The 19555-nt window shown below is 41.3% G+C and overlaps 1 protein-coding gene across 1 annotated transcript; it reads right to left on the bottom strand.

The window, feature by feature from the left end:
- Positions 1 to 1490: 1490 nt before the first annotated feature.
- On the bottom strand, positions 1491 to 11891 carry ZNF630 (zinc finger protein 630). The gene is given in 6 exon segments (XM_014835297.3): positions 1491 to 1703; positions 1705 to 3391; positions 3584 to 3676; positions 3936 to 4062; positions 11209 to 11752; positions 11869 to 11891. Coding segments are annotated over 5 exon segments (2052 nt in total). The 5' UTR covers positions 11287 to 11752; positions 11869 to 11891; the 3' UTR covers positions 1491 to 1636.
- Between the last annotated feature and the right edge of the window lie 7664 nt (positions 11892 to 19555).

The following is a 19555-nucleotide window of genomic DNA, read 5'->3' as shown; positions in this document are numbered from 1 at the left end:
TAGTGCCTGCCACGCAGCACATGCTCAATAAAGATTTGCCGAACATGAAGAAACAACATTCACCCATACTCTGGGACATTTTTAGGAAATTTCCCATTCTTGCTATGGCTTGCTGTAAGTCACTGACTCCACAGGAGACCAGACTCCAAAAGCTTGGCCACAACAACCTCAGCAAACACAGACACTCCACTATTGCCTGCCCTTCACTTCCAGTGCATCCAGCAAACCAAAGTTACTCATGCTGCAGTTTTCAAGAACATGTCCTGCTCAAGGTGAGCAAAGACTGCTGACACAAATCTGGGAACAAAGAAGCTTCACTCTCAGTGAAAGAATGAGCTAAATATAAAACCACCTTGGCCCAAGGGACTATGGGAAATTATCTATCTTAAATCTTGGCATTAAGTAGAAAGGTAAAAAAGTCCTCTGAACATTTATAGCCATAGGCCCACCATCATGCTTCTTTGTAGCCTCAAATCCCAACTCCCAGGTATTATGGATTATCAAGATTATGGATATCAGGATTATGCTAGCTTCCTGAAAACTCTTTGGAAGTGTCCCTTCGTTTGCTAAGCTCTGGAACACAAGTAACATATCCAAAACAGTACAAAGGAAATCAGGACCACATGATGAAAAATTAAAAGACATAAAAGCAATGAAAACAGGATGCACAACAGGAAATATGCTGGGAGACCTAAAACTAAATAGATCTGTCATACCTACAAACAAAATTGGGCTAAACAATAGAATTTACCTACTGAAAAACAGAATACTCTCAGATTGGACCACAAATGGCTAAAGTAGTTCTCAGACTAATATATAGCTCAAAATACAACTATAAATAAACCAGAAAGGGTGAGATTAATTGACTTGAACATTCAACTAAAGAAGTTAGAAAAAGAAAAAACAGAAAAGCAGATAGAAGGACTTTAATGAAATAAAAGCACAAATGAATGAATCAGAAAACAGAAAAATGATATAAATGCAAGAACTGGTCTTCAAGTGGGTGGGGGACATAAAACAAATAAAACATCACCATTAGTTTACCTAACTGAGAAAAAAGAAATCACAAATACACTCTGTGAGAAATGATACTGGAGAAAATTAAATGAATCATCAGAAACTACTTTGCTCAATTTTTTACAAATATATTAAGACTCATGAGGAAATGGATGATTTTTACAAAAATTACAAGGACTGCAGATATCTATATCTACATATTTATGGATATATCAATATAAATACATATAGAATCTAAACAGAGAAAATATGATGGAAGAAATAAAGAAAGATGACAAAGAGGTATCATATCTTCAAATAATCCACCATGCCCAAATAAATTCAAAGGAAAATTCTACAAAACCTTTAAAAACCAAACAACACCAAAGTGGTGCTCATTGTTCCAGATGCATTTAGTCTGCGAAGTGGGCTGAGATACTCTGAGGGTGAGCAAATCCACTCCATATTTACAGTGTTGAAAAGCCTCTGTGGGCCTGGCCAGATTATTCTGTGGAGAGGTTATCAGACATAATTAGGAACATATGAGTCTACTCTACAGTTGAGGAGTTGCCACATTTTTTCATGTCCAACATATCCATAGGATTTCTATTCATTGTGAGTTCTCACACACAATGAGGTCTTACTTCTGGGAAAAGATGTTCCCACAATCAGTACATATGTAAGGTTTCTCTCCTATGTGGATTCTGATGTCCTGTGAGGTATATATGCTGGCAGAAGACCTTCCCACAGTCACTACATTTGGAGGGTTTCTCCTCTGTGTATGTCCTCTGATATGTGATCATCTGTGATTTCCAGGAAAAGTTCATCCCATACTCAGCACATTCAGGGGATTTCTCCCTAGTAAGGCTTCTCTGATGGACAACTAGTGGAGACTTCTCACAGAAGGCCTTTCCACATTTGCTGTATTCATATGGTTTCTCTCCAGTATGAGCTCTCTGATGTATAATGAGATGTGACCTCAGGGAAAAGGCCCTCCCACACTCAGTACATGCATAGGGTTTCTCCCCTGTATGAATTCTCTGATGAATAATAAGGGGTGATTTCTGGGAGAAGGTTTTGCCACATTCACTACACTCATAGGGTTTCTCCCCTGTATGAATTCTCTGGTGTATAATAAGAGGTGATTTCTGAGAGAAGGCTTTTCCACATTCTGTACATATATAAGGTTTCTCTCCAGTATGAAGCCTTTGATGTCCAGTGAGGTGTGACTTCTGGGAAAAGGCCTTCCCACAGTCAGTACATACATAAGGTTTCTCTCCTGTATGAATTCTTTGATGTCCTACGAGGTGGGACTGCTGGCAAAAGGTTTTCCCACATTCATTACACTTATAGGGTTTCTCTCCAGTATGCGTTCTCTGATGGATGATGAGCTGTGTTTTCTGAGGGAAGGTCTTCCCACATTCAGTACATTCATAAGGCTTCTCCCCAGTATGAGTTATTTGGTGTATAGAAAGGTGAGACTTCTCACAGAAGGCTTTCCCACATTCACTGCATTCAAAAGGCTTCTTCCTGATATGAACTCTCTGATGTATAGTAAGATGTGACTTCTGGGAGAAGGTTTTTTGGCACTCAAAACATTCATAGGGTTTCTCTCCAGTATGGACTCTCTGATGAACGATGAAGGGTGACTTCTGGGAGAAGGCCCTCCCACACTCAGCACATTCATAAGGTTTCTCCCCAGTATGAATCCTCTGATGCACGATGAGGTGTGATTTCTCACTGAAGGCTTTTCCACAATCTCCACATACATACGGTTTCTCTCCAGTATGAATTCTCTGATGTATAATAAGCTGTGACTTCTTATGAAAGCCCTTCCCACACACACTACAAAAATTGGGTTTCTCCCCAGCTTGAAGCTTCTCATACTGAATATGGGTTTGCTTATGATTGAGAACTTTCTCACATTGACTATGTTCACAGAGTTTCATTCCAGAGTGAATTTTCTCAGGCACAGAACAAAAAGCACTATAGCTAGGTGGCCTCCCATATCCTGATCTGTCAATGGGGCTCTTTCTTGCATAGCTCCTATTACAAGCCAGTGAGTCTAAATTAGATTTCAAGTTCTTTTCACATGAATCAAAATTATGGAGTTTTTTACTTGAATGATCAAAGTCTATGCATCCACTGAATATTTTTCCAAATGTATTATATTTGGGGCTTCTCTTTTTTGTCAATGTTTCATGACTGATGACTGTGATCTGCCTCAAAACTCTGTCTTGTCTTCCTTGATATCTATCTATTTGACCATCAATATGCCAGACTTTTAAGACAGAGCACAATGAAGTATCCTTTGGGGCTCTTTCTGATATCTCCTTTTGAAATGAAAGTTCTCCAGAAATGGTCTGCTGGGAAGAGTCAAGGCTTTTGTCCCTGTCTGAAAGACGAAGAAAAAGGTAAAATCAAATAGACACCAAAAAGAAAACAGCAGTGGACAGAAGTGTCAGGAAGCTGGCTGATGTAGGATGGATGTTATAAAGGGGGCCTGATGAATTTTAAGGAAAAGGAGGCTGTTGATGTCAGGGAAGAAGAAAACGCCTTCTCAGCCATCTACCCAAGTCTCACTTACCTGAGTTGGACCTTGACAACTCACTCTCTATGATCCACGAGTCCTCTCCATGTTGCAACTTGAAGATTACATCTGGTTTTATACCCGAAAACCCTGTTAAGGGAACAGTATAATGGCCTTAGCCTTGGCAGCTCAGAAATTCATGAAGAGAAGAAGTTTCAGGGGCCTCCCAGCAAAGATGGATCCTTAACTCACAAAAATAAATTCCAGATATAACAAAAATATAAATGTAAAAAACCAAAACTATAAAAGAAAACACTCTGTCAATGGAAAATCATAAAGATCACAGTCTTGACAGCTCTGAAGGATGAGGAAGATTTAATTCATTGTTACACAGAGAATTTGCCCTTACCCACAGAGACCAAGTGGCTATAAATCTCCAGCATCACCTCCCTGTGCAGGGTCCTCTGAGCAGGATACAGCTGCTGCCACTCTTCCTGGGTGAAGTCCACAGTCACATCCTCAAATGTCACTGGTTCCTATAATAGCACATTCCTGTACAGTCCGCTCATTCTGATCATTTTTAACACAGCAATACCTGTAGGATGCGTACTTTTCACTTTGTTTAGGATACTTAATGAGAAAAATAATGTAAAATCCCACCACTAGCAAGAATAGTTAGTGGAAAAGAATAGACAGTCTAAAAATAGATGAAAATAAAAATGGGAAATTTAATGTATAATAAAGGTGGCGTTTTAAATAAGTGCAGAAAAGATGGATTATTCAAAACTGGGTAGCAGGGCCATCCAAGTGGTGCTAAGTTTGCATGTTCCACTTTGGTGGCCTGGGGTTCGCCGGTTCGGATCCCAGGTGCAGACATGGCACCGCTTGGCATGCCATGCTGTGGCAGGCGTCCCACATATAAAGTAGAGGAAGATGGGCATGGATGTTAGCTCAGGGCCAGTCTTCCTCAGCAAAAAGAGGAACATTGGCAGCAGATGTTAGCTCAGGGCTAGATCTTCCTCATTAAAAAAAAACCTGGGTATCAAAAAATGTAAATTGGATTCACACTATACACAAAAATAAATTTGATATATAACAAAAATTTAAACAAAGAAAAAGAGAAGCCATAAAGACAGAAGAGGTTTTTTTATTTCTTTTTTAAAATAATTTTAGAGGCTCTTCTAACTAAGCATGTTACCAAACCCAGACACCACAAAGGAAAACACTGATTAATTTGGCTACTTTATGTATTGCGTGGCAAATGCGTCATAAACAAACTCAATGGACAAGCAACTAACTGGGGAGAAGATATATGCACAACACATATAATGGGCAAACAGCTAATTTCCACACTATAGAGAGAGAGCTCCTACAAAGCAAGAAGAAAAAGACCAACAACTTAACTTTTTAAAAAATAAAGGATATGACTATCGATTCACAGAAAAGAAAATGCAAATAGCTTCTAAACATGTAAAACAATGCTCAATGATGCAATCTACACAGAAACTGACCTATAATAATGTACTCCTGAAATTACACACTGTTATAAACTAATATGACCTCAATAAAATGTTTTAAAAATTTAAAAGTCAAAAAAATAAAACAATGCTCAACATCACTTAGATGAAGAGAAATGCAAGTTAAAACAAGACATCTTGTTTCCCTTAGATATTATCAAAGATTAGAGCTTGATAAATCACTGTGAGTTGGTGAAGATGTCAAGAAAGGAGCACGCTCAAATTTACACTGGTACTTTCTATTTTGAGGGCAATTAATTTGGCAATATCCCTCAAAATGTTAAATGTACATATCCTCTAACTAGCAATTCCATTTCTAGAAATTATTCTACATAAATACTCATATATGTGAGTAAAACAACACGTGAAGATACCGCACTACAGTACTGTTTATAATAGCAAAAGAATGAAAACAACCTCATGGCGGATTGCAGGAACCAAGGATGCTTCAGTTCCCATAGGGAATATCATATGCAACCATAAAAAGCAACAAGGAAGCTCTACATGGATCGATGTGCAACAATCTCTCAGATATACTGTTAAGTGCAAAAAGGCATTCATCCACTCAGCAAGCAGTTATTGAGCATCTGCTGAATACCACGCACTGTCCTAGGGACTGGGGATGCAGCAGGAAAGAAACTTGGCAAAAACACCTTCCCTCAAGGATCCTATATTCTAGTGAGGGGAGACGGACAACAAGGTGGAAAGACAAATCACCACCCAGCCCCCCCAAAAAAGAGTTTGCAATATGTACTTCAAAATTCATATCACTCATATACGGAAAGCTCCTAGAAAGCAATAAGCAAAAGACAAAGAAGGAAAGAGGGATTTACAGAGAAATACAAAATGGCAAATAAATACATGAAAAGATGCTGGTGCTCATTTAATCATTAAAGAAAAGCAAATGAAAATAAGATATAATGCTCACCCATAAAAATAGCAAGAATGAAAAATACTGATGCTATTTGGTAGTGAGAAAAATAATGGGAAATGGGCCTCCTTGTAAATGATTTGTAGTCGCATGTGGAAGCTGATTACACAATATCAAAAGACAATTTGAGAAATATCCTTTAAATTTTAAACATGCTTCTTTCTGACCTAGCACATGAATGTCTAAGAATGTGGCCGACATAAATACTTGACAAATATACAAAGATGTATTTATAAGGTTGTTTCCTTATTTGTGACTTCACTGCTTTAGAGTCCTGGCTAGACAATGTACCAGCTGTGCCTCGGTTTCCTCATCTGAAAAATGGGGACAATAATAGTACCTAGCACAGTGTTCCTGGGTAAATTAAATGAGTTAATTCCACTATAATTTATTATAATGGTGCCTGGCACACCGTAAGCATTCAATAAACAGTAGCTGTAATTTTTCTTATTATTATTGCTATTATATATCAGAGAAAAAACTAGAAACAATAAAAAGGCTCATCAACAAGGGGCTGGTATCCTACAAACATTAAAAGGATAATAAAAGGATACTATGAACAATTTTATGACAAGAAATTTGACAATGTAGATCAGGGCACTGCAAAGTATGGTCCGTAGGCCAAATCTGGCCCACAAGCTAAGAATGGTTTTTACACGTTTAATGGTTGAACAAAAAGTCAAAAAAAGAACATTTTCTAAGACATGAAAATTATATGAAATTCAGTGTCCATAAATAAAGTTTTATTGGAACACGGCAATGCTCTTTGGTTTATATATTATCTACAGCTGCTTTAAACCTACAATAGCAGATTTGAGTAGTTGCAACAGAGACCATAAGGCCTACAAAGCTTCAAATATTTCTATCTGGCCCTCTACAAAGTTTGCTGTCCTCCAACTTAGACAAACTGGACAAATTCCTTGAAAATCACAAGTTACCAAACCTGACATAAAAAGAAACAGAAAATATGAATGGTACTATATCTTTTAAATAAATCAAATTCATAATTAAAAATCTATCCACAAAGGACAGTCCACACCCTAGTGACTTCACTGGGGAATTCTTCCAAACATTTAAGCAGGGAATAACACCAATCTTACCCAAACACTTCCAGATAATTCTTCCCAAATTGCTACGGGAGGCCAACATAACTGTGATGCCAAAACATGACAAGAATAATACAAGAAAGGAAAATTACAGGTCAATTATGTCTCATGAACATAGTAGGAAAAACCCTAAACAAATAATCAGTAAAGCACTGGTCAGATGATGATGATGACAGGAGTGGGTGAGGATAAATGATAGCTAAAACAAGATTGGCCACCAGTTGATAATATTTGCAGCCGGCTGATAAGTATAAAAGGATTCACTAAAATCTATCTTTGCGTGTGCTCAAAATGGAAATTTCCATAATAAAAGGTATGAAAAGGACATTTGGGTCCAGCCCCATGGCCGAGTGGTTAAGTTCGCGCACTCCACTTTAGCAGCCCAGGGTTTTGCCAGTTCGGATCCTGGGCGCAGACATAGCACTGCTCATCAAGCCATGCTGAGGCAGCATTCCACATGCCACAACTAGAAGGACCTACAACTAGAATATACAACTATGTACTGGGGGGCTTTGGGGAGAAGAAGGAAAAAAAAGAAGACTGGCAACAGATGTTAGCTCGGTGCCAATCTTTAGGAAAAAAAGTACATTTATTGGATACATTTTATTGACAGGTAAAAAAGAAAGTTGCAGAACAGAAGATATAGTGTGTATACTTTTGTGTATGGTAAAGAAAAATGCATGAAAATAATAAGATCAATATACACCTACGTGCATAGATGGGGTTATATGTATAGTCTGGAGGGATCATCCCCAAACTACATAATACTATTTATGCCAAGGAAGAAGGCAGAAGTTAGATTACAGAGATGATATTTCATTTTCTAATTTTCACTTGGCTATATTGTTTACATTCTTTGTCCCATGTATCCTTGCAAGGAGAAAAAAATACAGACTAGAAATGGAAGGGCAGAGGAGATGGCCTTGAGTTGGCCCATGACCCCACAAACTCTGGGATGACAGCAAAGGAGCCATAGGAAACCGGGAAACCACCCACGCTCCAAGTCTCTGCGAGAAAATTTGAACTAAAAGCTGCCTCTTTGGAACAACTTTGATAATATCACACTGAGCTAAAAACGACTGGCCTTTAGGAAAACTCAGCAAAAAATGTCTTAAGCTAAAGGCCCAGAAATCTTGACTTGCTGAGGAGCTGGACCGATGAACTGATTTCTCTTGATGGAGAATGCAAATCATCTCACTGATCATCTTTGCCCTTTTCACTGTAGCTCCCAGGAAGCTCGCAGATAAAATGTGTAGCCCAGTTGATATGAAGTAAGGCCAGATGATATGTGTATCTTCACAGCAACATTATCTGCATCTTGATCTTCTGTTCTCTAAATTGTTCTAACTCATTTTCAGCTAATTGCCCTTTCCCATTTGGTTTTGGGAAAACCAAATGGAAAGCAAACAACTTACTTGGGGCTCAATCATTTTCTGTTTCTCTTTGGAAAGCAATTGGGGGTGGGGTGGGGTACAGAGGAGTCTTCAGAGACCAGGCTGGGTTAACCACTCTTCAGTGGCTGGAAATGTGCTGCTTGTTAATTCACTGATAACTTGTATTTCTCATCTGACCACTAACTCCATTTCTAGAATTTTATCCTAAGGTAATAATCATGGATGCGTGCAGAGATTTAACTTCAAGAAGCTTTATCACAGCTTTGTCTTTAACATCATAATACTGAAAATAACCTAAATGCCCAATCACTGAGGACTGAGAAAATTAGTTATGGAACCTCCAAAGGATGGAAGGGCAGGCAACCATGGGAAATAACACTGTACATGATGAAGAGGCTGAAAAAACACAGCAACCACATGTACAGTATGGGCCTTGTCTGGATCTTCATTTGAACAGCCAAAAAGTCTTTGAGATAATCATTAAAGTTTGAGCCCTGACTAGATATTTGATGATATTAAGGAATTTAACCACTGGTGATCTGAAGATATCATTGTTAATTATTTTACCTTGAATAACAGTATTGGCCTTTAAGTCTTTCTCTTTTACAGATACCTTATATAATAGAGCATTTACGAATAAAATGATATGTCTGGAATTTGTTTCAAAATAAGGACTACATATGTAAAAATTCAATGAGCTTTATACTTAATATTTGTGCATTTTATGTTATACCTCAATAAAGAAAGAAGAAAAAAGAATCTGGAAGGAAGAAATAAATGGATGGTTCAGATTAGGATTGGTAACCTCTTTCTTAAAGGGCCAGACAGCAAAATTTTAACTTTGTGCAGCCTGTGGTCTCTGCCGCAGCTACCCAGCTTTGCCGTTGCAGGCCGAAAGCAGTCACAGACAGTATACAAACCAACCATGTTCATCGGCTATGTTCTAATAAAACCTCATTCGTGGGCACTATAATTTGAATTTTATATCATTTTCACATATCACAAAATATTCTTCTTTTGATTCTTTTCCAAATATTAAAAAATGTGAAAACCATTCTTAGCTCACGGCTGTATAAAAACAGCAGCAGGCCAGATTGGCCCACTGCCTGCAGTTTCCCACCCCCTGGCCTAGAGGAAACCAGACTGACCATGAGTTGATGATTAAAGAGCCTGGGTGATGTGCATAATGGGGGTTCATTACACAGTTCCCTCTATTTTTGCGAATGTTTGAAAATTTCCATAGAAATAGACTAAGTAGTACTATGGAAATAAAGTTAATGGCATGGAGAGAGAGCCACGAAATGAAGAAGAGGCAGACCACAGGATCACGCTCCCAACTGTTTAATAACCAATAAACATCTGCGCGCCAACATATTACACTAGTCTGTGGCCCTCCAAAGCTCAACTCTACCTGACAAACTCTTATTCTTGGGGATTTAATTTCTTTCATTGGAGTTTCTTGGGTATCATACAAGTAGCACTGACCTTGAGTTCACCTTAGATCCATGAAATACATACAAGATCAGTGCTACAAAACCGTGGTGAATAGATAACAATCAGGTATTGACTCCCTTAGCTATCATCCCAAGGCTCACAGGATAGGCCCTGCTATTGTCCTGATTTCACAGTGAGGAAACTGAGGTCCACAAAATTAAGTGACTCCTCCAAGATCACACAGCCAGGGAGGAGAGGGTGAGGTGGTAGGAAAAAAAGCAGAGAACTCCTCCCTAGCAGCCATGGCATGAAGGTTGCCAAGGATACAACTCTCCGTCCACTTCTGGATGCCCTAAAAAATTAACTCTCTTCCTAAATTACACAGGACATTGTTTTCTAACTCAAGAATAACAAAATATTAAATTTACATTGTGCTTTACAGTTTAAAATTAACTTGAAATCTTAATATTCAAAACCATGATAAGGAAGAGAAGCCAAGAATTAAGGAGCTATTTGCAAAACACATATCACTGATAAAGGAGTGGTATTAGAACATATACAAACAATTCCTACAAATCAATAAGGAAAAGGCAGACAACCCAATAGAAAAATGAGCAAAAGATCTGAACAGGCATCTCACACAAGAGGATCTCCAAGTGGTCAATACATACATGAAAGGTCGTCATCAGGGAATACAAATTAAAACTTCACTGCCTGACTCCTCCATTGGACTGTTGACACCACAAGAACAGGGATTTTTGTTTATTCATGGATGTATTATGATCTCAAAGAGCCACCCATCATGGACCCCAGAGAATCCCAGCACTGACTCTACACAGCTCCATTCGCGTTCCCACGGACCCGCATCACTCCCCCTAAAGGACTCTCATTGCTCACCCCACAGATCTCCCAAGACTCACCCAACAGACTTTCCATCACTCACCCCAGACTCCCTTCATTCACCCCACAGATGCCCTTCGCTCACCCGCTTGTAACCCCATCATTCATCCTACAGAAACCATCGCTCACCCCAGACTCCCTTCATTCACCCCACAGATGCCCTTCGCTCACCCGCTTGTAACCCCATCATTCATCCTACAGACACCATCGCTCAGGGCACAGACTCCCCATCACTCATCCGCATAAACTCCCCATCGCCTATCTCACATACAGTTATCCCTGATCCTACAGACTCGGCTATCACTGTTCTCCACACCATTCAGTCCAAAGGGCTCGTTAGTGCTTCCACATGTCCCAGTCACTGACCACACAGACCCGCATCACTCAGCAGGCCCCTCACCCTGGCTCTGCTCTCAGGACTCAAAAGCTCCTTCTCAAGCCGAGCTTGGCTCCCCGTTTGCACAAATGGGCTCAACATCCCCCGAAATTCCCTTTCCCTTCCTTCCAGCCCTCCTTGGTGGGTCTGGACGCCGCCTTGGCTTCTCTCTCGCGTGCTCAGAAGCAGCCGCCCAGCCGAGCTCCACCAGTAGCAAAAATGGCGCTCTGTGCCGGGGACTCTGCGGCCGGCCGGGAGACTGGCCGGGGCCTCCCCCTGCTTCTTGAGGCTCCCATTCCAGCCAGAGGAGATAGGCGTTTGGGAGCCCGGGGAGCGCCCGTGATACTTCCGAGGCAGGCTATTCGGAACTGATGCTTGAAAAAGCTGTGCGAGGCTCGGAAGCACCGCGACTGTCCCGGTGGGTGAATGGGCGTTCCCGGCCTTCGGCAGAGGCCCGGCCCGAGCAAAGGCGTGGCGGCGCGGCCGGCGCGGGGCTTCGCTGGGAAGCGGGAGAGCGGTCAGACGGTGGACGCACCGCCCGGGAGATTGCTCTGCGGAAGCCGCGTTTCTAAAGCATATAGAGAAAGTGAAAAGTCCTTTGACATACTGTATTCACTTAGGAGCTCATGCACACCCCCCGCCCGCCACTCGCAGGCTAGCACCATCGCCCTCCAGCCCTCCTACCGTTCTTTCAAGTGGGGCGGGGGGCGGGGCCCGCCCCGTCTGTCACTCACAGCCCTGGCTTCTCCGCGCTCCTGGTCTTTCATTGGCTCCTTCAAACATGGAAGAGCCCGCCCTCTCCTGTCATTCACAGCCTGGACTTTCTGCCCGCGTCGCTTAAAGTGGGCAGATGTGGCCTTCTGCCGCCCATTAAAAACGCTAAAAGAATTGATAGAGTCAGAGGTTCGAGGTAAAACCTAAGGGGCATCGATTTTAGAAGACTTAACAAAGAACTAGATTGGAGTGAGCCCAGAATGGGATTGAATAGTTAACAAAGGCTCGGGTTCTATATGTACAAAATAAACGAGCTCTGATGGTGCAATAGTTAAGAAAGTGCTAGGAATAAGGACCTCTACCAGGGTGTATGGATGGAGAAAACTTAACAAAACTCTCGCTTCAAGGTCAAGCCAGAAGGGCACTGATGGTGGAATAGTGGCCCATTTCCAAAGGCATTCCACAGAAGCTTTGAAAAATGGAAATGTTAACTTAGACCCAGATCCGAGAGATAGACCAGAGGAGCATTAATGGTGGTATAATTAACAAAGGCCCACAATTTACAACCTATCCCAAAGGGGCGATGATGGTGGAAGAGTTAACCAAGACCTGACTTCAAGGTCAGACCAAATGGGCATTCAGGATAGAAGCATTAACTGGGGGCTAAGGTTGATGCACATAGGAGAAGGAGCACTAACTGCGGAAGGTTTGATTGTCTGCACACACCAAAGGAGCATCGATGGGGAGGGCTTAACTGAGGCCCGCAGCCAATGTGCAGACCTGAGAGGCAATGACGGGGAAGGAGTTAATAGATGCGAGAAAAGATTCACATGTAAATTGTCCTGATAGTGGAAAAGCGAACAGACCTCCAAATGCAGTACAGAGATACAAAGGGACTGTTAACTTTCTACCCTCAAAACTCTAGATTCTATACCTAGATCAGAACCCATTAATGGTGGAATAGACAACAGATGCCTGAGTTCAGAGTAAAATCAGAGGTTGATTCAGGTTGGAAAGGTAACAGAGGCCCAGGCAGGAGGACATACATAAGATTCATTATTACTTCGTGTTCAGGCTCAGGATGAAAGTGTTGGGCCTGGGGGAGGGGTTCTCTGTGATTCTATGCTCCAGTTCCCTTCTGTAGTAAATGTCGCCAAAATCCTGACTGCAAATGTCCCTGCCCTTTGGACTCCCTGGGTGCGATGTGTTGAAGGATGGTGGGATTCACCCAAGCTCTTGGTTGTGGAATCATTCAGTCTGAAGACCCCGAAATTGAGGAGTTTCACTATTTTATTTAATTTAGGTTTAAAAAAGATAAAGTTGGTCCTGTATGCCACTGTGGCCAATATATAGTAATTATCTCTAGAGTCATTGCTACAATGGTAGGAAATAAAAGTTTACAGAAAATTGTTTTTCTGACTAAGAAACACGAATTAAAGTTATTCTCTAAAGACAATCTAGTTAATTATGCAAAATAAACTTTAAAATTTTTGTTTTGCAAAAGAAGCTTGTAGGTATCAGTAAAGGCAAAAAACCCATCGTTATGAAAAGCTGCAGAATGGGGAGAGGGGAGAGCTGAGCAGATGGGCCCTTTCCAGTTCAAGATTCATGATCCAAAGTGGAAAGATGATGTTGAGAGTTCCTCATCTTCCCCTTACTGCCTTCCCTGTGGCTGACGCCATATCTTCAGGGGTGGTTTGCAGTGAATTGTTTCATTCAAGGCTAGGAGTGGACAGTGTACTGGTAACCTCAGTAGGATGTCGGGATCCTGCTGGGGTTCCCCAAGATGTGACAGCAACAGGTGTTTAGTGCTTAAAGGCGATGTCACTGGCCCTGTTTGTGCTTGTGTGAGGACTTGGACATCAGCTAGAGATACTGCAGCCAACACCTTTAGTCAAGAGATGAAGAGGAGAGATAGACAGAAGAAAAGGGAGGGTGTGGGAGAGGGAGAGAGGAGTCTGAGTAGCTGTGAGAGAGAGAGAGAGAGTAGAGAGATGGAGATGAAAAGAAAGAGAAAGAGATAAGATAAACGGCAGAGACAGAGTGGGTGACTTGGTGAGGCAAGGAGGGAGGGTCTCCTGCCCTAGGAACACCCACTCAACTCACAGGCCAAACTGGAAGGGAATCAATGGGAATCTAAGTCAAGGATCTGGCTACCCTAGCCTCTTTCTCTAAAGGAGCCCTTGCCCTGTCATCCGTCCCACTGAGACCCCACTGTCCCCCTCCTGGATAAATTCACACGTCTAGTGGAATCTATGCAGAACACTCCCAAGGAAAAAGATCGGGAGCTGCGGGCTGATGCCTTCCTCTCACCAGACAGGCCTAAAGAGGGCCTTGGGAGGGAATAAAGGAAGCAGAGAAACTGCCCTTCTTCCCAGGAGCAGCCAGGGTATCCTCAGGGCAGGAGTGAGGGACTCACATCTGACATCCTTGGGACCAGGCTGCAGAAAGTGTCCCCTCTCTGTACTGTTTGCACCCCAGCAGGTCATTTTGTCCAACCCTCTGCCTCCAGATAGCCAGGTACCAGGACATACCAGCAGCACCAGCAGATTCAAAGGCCTCAGGGTAGGACCCTGTGTCCCAGGTTTCTCAGCAGATGGCCTAAGCTGCTTTGCTTTGCAGCTCCACAGATTGAAAGGAATTAGGGTCCAGGGGCAAATGGGGCCCTGAGAACTTCTGGGCCAGAGGAGAAAGAACACCTGATGAACTATTCAGGGTTTGATGAGCATTGGCATTTGGATTTTGCTACCCAGAAGCAGCGTGGATCTCAGCATCCACCTGGAAGAACATTGGCACTACCCTTCAAGGGGACTGTGCTTGGGTTGCTGTTGTAGGAGTCCAGGTTACACAGCCCCATTAACACATAAGTTCCACTGGGAGGTTCAGACCACAGGGCTGGGCCAGCACCTGAACATTGAGCTACCAGGTGCAGAGGAAGCTGCTGCTGCAGCGAAAGGAGGGACAAGGTCATTGCAAGTAGAGAGTGATTCAGCCATGGCTGCTTGTGAATTGGGGCCTTCACTCAGCTTACCCTGCCCACCCTTCAGAGGCTTAGCTGAGAAGCTCATCACCTCCACTCTCATGCCACCAGTTTCTGGACCAGTCTAGTTACCCAGAAACACACATCAAAACGGAGAATCTGATTCCATTGCATGAATTCGTTCTAGCTAGATCAGCCCAGTAGCACCAGAAACAAACCTGTAGTCCAACAATGTCAAGTTTATTGACCCTTTGCAATGAGGAAACTGCACACCAGAAGAACCATGGGACATCTCACTACACAAAGGAAAAGATAGAGTTATTTGTATGAAATTTAAGTGAACCCTGCACATCTGTCCACACTGTGTTGTCTGCATAAGTACATTTATTGTGGGGCTCACATCTGTGTATGCACCTACTTCTAATGTGGAATTTCTCAACCCCAGCACGGTTGACATTTGGGGTTGGATCATTGTGCATTGTTGTAGGAGGCTGCCTCATGCATTGTAAGATGTTCAGCATCATCCCTAGCCTCTACACTAGATGCCAGGAGTCCTCTCATCCCAGTTGTGACAAATAAAATTTTCCAGATGTTGTCAAATGCCCTTTGGAGAGCAAAATCATCCCTGGTCGAGAGCCACTGTCCTAATGATTTATCGATAGTGAGCATGGTAGTGAATACTCAGTAAAATGTTTTGTGTAATGGCTTCTGTTTTCACTTTTCTATACTATATTTTACGAAGAAGTATTAAGTGAAGGGCACGTTAAAATGACACATTTGTGGTTAAAGGCAAGTTCATTGTTAAAAACAAAAATATCAGAGACGATGTGATCATCTGTGTAGGAAATCCGACAGAATTTATTTAAAAGCTACTAGATCTAATAAGTGAGTTTAACAAGGTTGCAAGATATAAGATCCATATAAAAAAAACAATTATATTCCTGTATTCTAGCAACAATCAGAAATTGAAATTAAAAAACCAATACCATTTATAATTTCATAAAAAATATGAAATATTTAGGGATACATTGGACAAAGGATGTGAGAGACCTGTACACTGAAAATTACAAAATATTACTGAAAGAAACTAAATAAGATCTAAATAAATGGAGAGATACACCTTGTTCATAAAGCAGAAGAGTAAATATTGTTAAAATGTTAATTCTCCCCCAAATTTATTTACAGATCTAATGTGATCTCAATTCGAACCCCAGCAAGATTTTTGGTAGAAACTGATGAGCTGATTCTAAAATTCATACGGAAATGCAAAGGATCTAGAACAGCCAAAACAACTCTTAAAAAAGAAAAACAAAGTTGGAGGGTTTAACACTACCCGGCTCAAGAATTATTATAAAGCTGCATTAATTGACACCATGTGGTATTGGTGTAAAACTCAAACGATTAATGGAGCCAAGTAGGCTCCAGACATAAACCCACACACATACACGGACAATTGATTTTTTTTAAGGTACAAAGGCAATGTAGTGGAGAAAGGATAACCTTTTCTACAAATGTTGCTGGAACAATTGGATATCCATATGCAAAAGAATGTGCTTGGATCCATACCTTGCAATATATTCAAAAATTAACTCAAAATGGATCATAGACCTACATGTAAAACCTAAAAGTATAAAACTTCTGGAATAAACCACAGGAAAAAAATTTTGACATGGGGTTATGCAAATATTTCTTAGATTTGACAACAAAAGCACAATTCACAAAAGAACAAATTGATAAATTGGATTTCATCAAAACTAAAAAATCCATTCTTTAAAGGACTCAGTTAAGATAATGAAAAAACAAGCCACAGACTGGGGAAAGTCTTTGCAAAAATATATATCTGAATTTAGAAAATTCTTGCAAAACTCAACAATAAGAAAATAGAATAGCCCAATAAAAAATGGGCAAAAGATTTGAGCAGAAAATATACAGCTGTCAAATACATACATGAAAGGGTGCTCAGCATCATTGTCATTAGGGAAATATAAATTTAGAACATAAAGACATACCACCACACACTTATTAGAATGGCTAAAATTAACATGACCGACTGTAGCAAGTGTCAGCATGGATGTGGAGGAGCTGGAACTCTCACACACTGCTGGTGGGAATGTAAAATGGTACAACCTATTTGGAAAACGGTTTTGTAGTTTCTTTAAAATCTAACCATATGCCTACCATATGATCCAGCCATTCTACTCCTGGGTTTTTACCCAGGAGAAAAGAAAATATATGTCCACACAACGACTTGTACAAGATTTGCGTGGCAACTTTATTTGCAATAGTCAAAAACTGAAAACAATCCAAATGTCCATCAACAGGTGAATGAATAAACAAATTGAAGTATATCCATACAACACAACATGGGTGAAGTTCAAAATAATTATACTGAGTGAAGGAAGCCATACAAATAAGGGTGTGTAGTGTATGTTTCTATTTCTTTTGCCAATTTTTTTTTTTTTGCTTCTTCTCCCCAAAGCCCCCCAGTATACAGTTCTATATCCTAGTTGTAGGTCCTTCTAGTTCTGCTCTGTGGGACGCCGCCTCAGCATGGCCTGATGAGCAGTGCTAGGTCTGTGCCCAGGATCTGAACCAGCAAACCCTGGGCCGCTGAAGGGGAGCATGCGAACTTAACCACTCAGCCATGGGGCCAGCCCCCTGTATGTTTCTATTTCCATAACTGTATAAAATGCAAACTAATCTTTAGTGACAGACAGCAGGTCAGTGGTTGCTTGGGTATGTTAGAGTGGGGATGAGAGAATGATGACTATGTTTACTATCTTGATTACCGTGAATATATATATGTATATATATGTTATATATAAACTTAAATTGTATAATTTTAATGTATGCAATTTATTGTAGGTCAATTATATCTCAATAAAGCTGTTTATTTTATTTATTTATTTATTTTGCTGAGGAAGATTAGCCCTGAACTAACATCTCTTGCCAGTCTTCCTCGTTTTTTTTTTTTTTTTTGCTTGAGGAAGATTAGCCCTGAACTAACATCTGTGCCAATCTTCCTCTACTTTATACGTGGGTCACTGCCACAGCATGGCTGATGAGTGATGTGGGTCTGCGCCCAGGATCTGAACCCACGAATTTGGGCCACCAAAGCAGAGCTCACTGAACTTAACCACTAGGCCACAGGGCCAGCCCCTAAAGCTGTTTTTTAAAAAAAAAATCATAGATAACATCAGTCTGTATGGTTAATCACGCCAGAAATACATGCAGGAAAGTCTAAGTTGTTGAACCATAAAATTGGCAGATATATTTTTCTGATCTCATACTCAACAGCAATGATTTACCTTGAGGCAAATAATGCTAACTCTCAAATCCTGAGTTCCCACATTTCTCTCAAGTGATGTAGTTATGATTTGTGCAAAATTCCACCTTTATGCTATACTTCAATATAAAGTTTACTTTTTTAAAAACAATAAGTGGAAATACACCATGCAGCAAAAGAATTTCGAGCTCAATGAACAATATTCTTGAGGAATCACAGGAAACTCCCAGAGCCAGCTAATGCTGGCCTTTTCATCTGTCCATCCTGGAATCAGTAGGTCCACAGCATACTGGGTCCTGGTGCAGGCCTTGCTCTCACACTGGGGTCTGTCACCACCACCACCAGCGCAGAGAGTCTCTTATTCTCTTTGTGGAATAGCGCTGAGCACAGAGACTGTCACCATCCTGGTTTCCCACACCACAGTCTGCAGCCCTGACAGTCGGCAAGTCCTTCCATGCAACTGGCCCCAGACTTTCCTGTTTTCAGATGTGTCTGTCATTTACACGTGCTCTCCGCAGGTGCTGGGGTTTACAGTCTCCTCCTGTGGTGGAGACTAACAATGTGGGGAAGGATCAACCAGACATGGTCTTCATTCCTTCCTCTACTATTTGTTAACTGATTTGGGCAAATCCTGGCCTCTGGAATCTATGTCTGTGACACGGGGCAATAAGACCATCTATATCACATGCTCCTGGGATGGTATGTTAAGATACCTTGCCTATACAGAAGCTGAAATACAATGATGTACACCTGAAATTTACACAACGTTATAAACCACTGTGACCTCAATAAGATAATAATAATAAAAAGATTCCTTGTGAACCCAGAACTGAGTAAGCACAGAATAAATGCACGGTATTATTATTACCATGTTCATGATTTAATAATAACAACAGCTAATGTTTGTTGATCACTCACTGTGCCTAGCCCTGTGCTAGGTGCTTTATAAGCACAAGTTACAATAGCCCTGTGAGGGAGGGGCAGTTATTACCTCATTTCACAGAGGAGGAAATGGAGAGTCAGGGAGGTTGAGTGACTTGCCCAAGGTCACTCAGTCATCAGGTGTTGGGGCTGGGAAGTGAGCTCAGGTCTGTCTGACTACAGAGCCCACATCGCTCCCACCAAGCTGCACTGCCTTCCACCCCATGTAGTCCCAAAGAGCTCCAGTCACTCCTTTGCAAACCCTGTGACCCCAGAACTTCAGAACAAGCTGTCTGACTTACTGCTTGTAGTACGCTGAATAATGGCCCCCAAAGATATTAGGTCATGCTCCCTGGAACCTATAAATGTTACCTTATTTGGAAAAGCGTTCTTTGCAAATATGATTAAGTTAAGGCTGTTGAGATGGGGAGATTATCCTGGATTATCTGAGTGAGCTCCAAATGCAACCA

Source organism: Equus asinus, chromosome X (assembly GCF_041296235.1).
Source record: "Equus asinus isolate D_3611 breed Donkey chromosome X, EquAss-T2T_v2, whole genome shotgun sequence".
In the NCBI taxonomy this organism is placed as follows: domain Eukaryota; kingdom Metazoa; phylum Chordata; class Mammalia; order Perissodactyla; family Equidae; genus Equus; species Equus asinus.
This window is presented reverse-complemented; position numbering and strand designations above follow the sequence as displayed.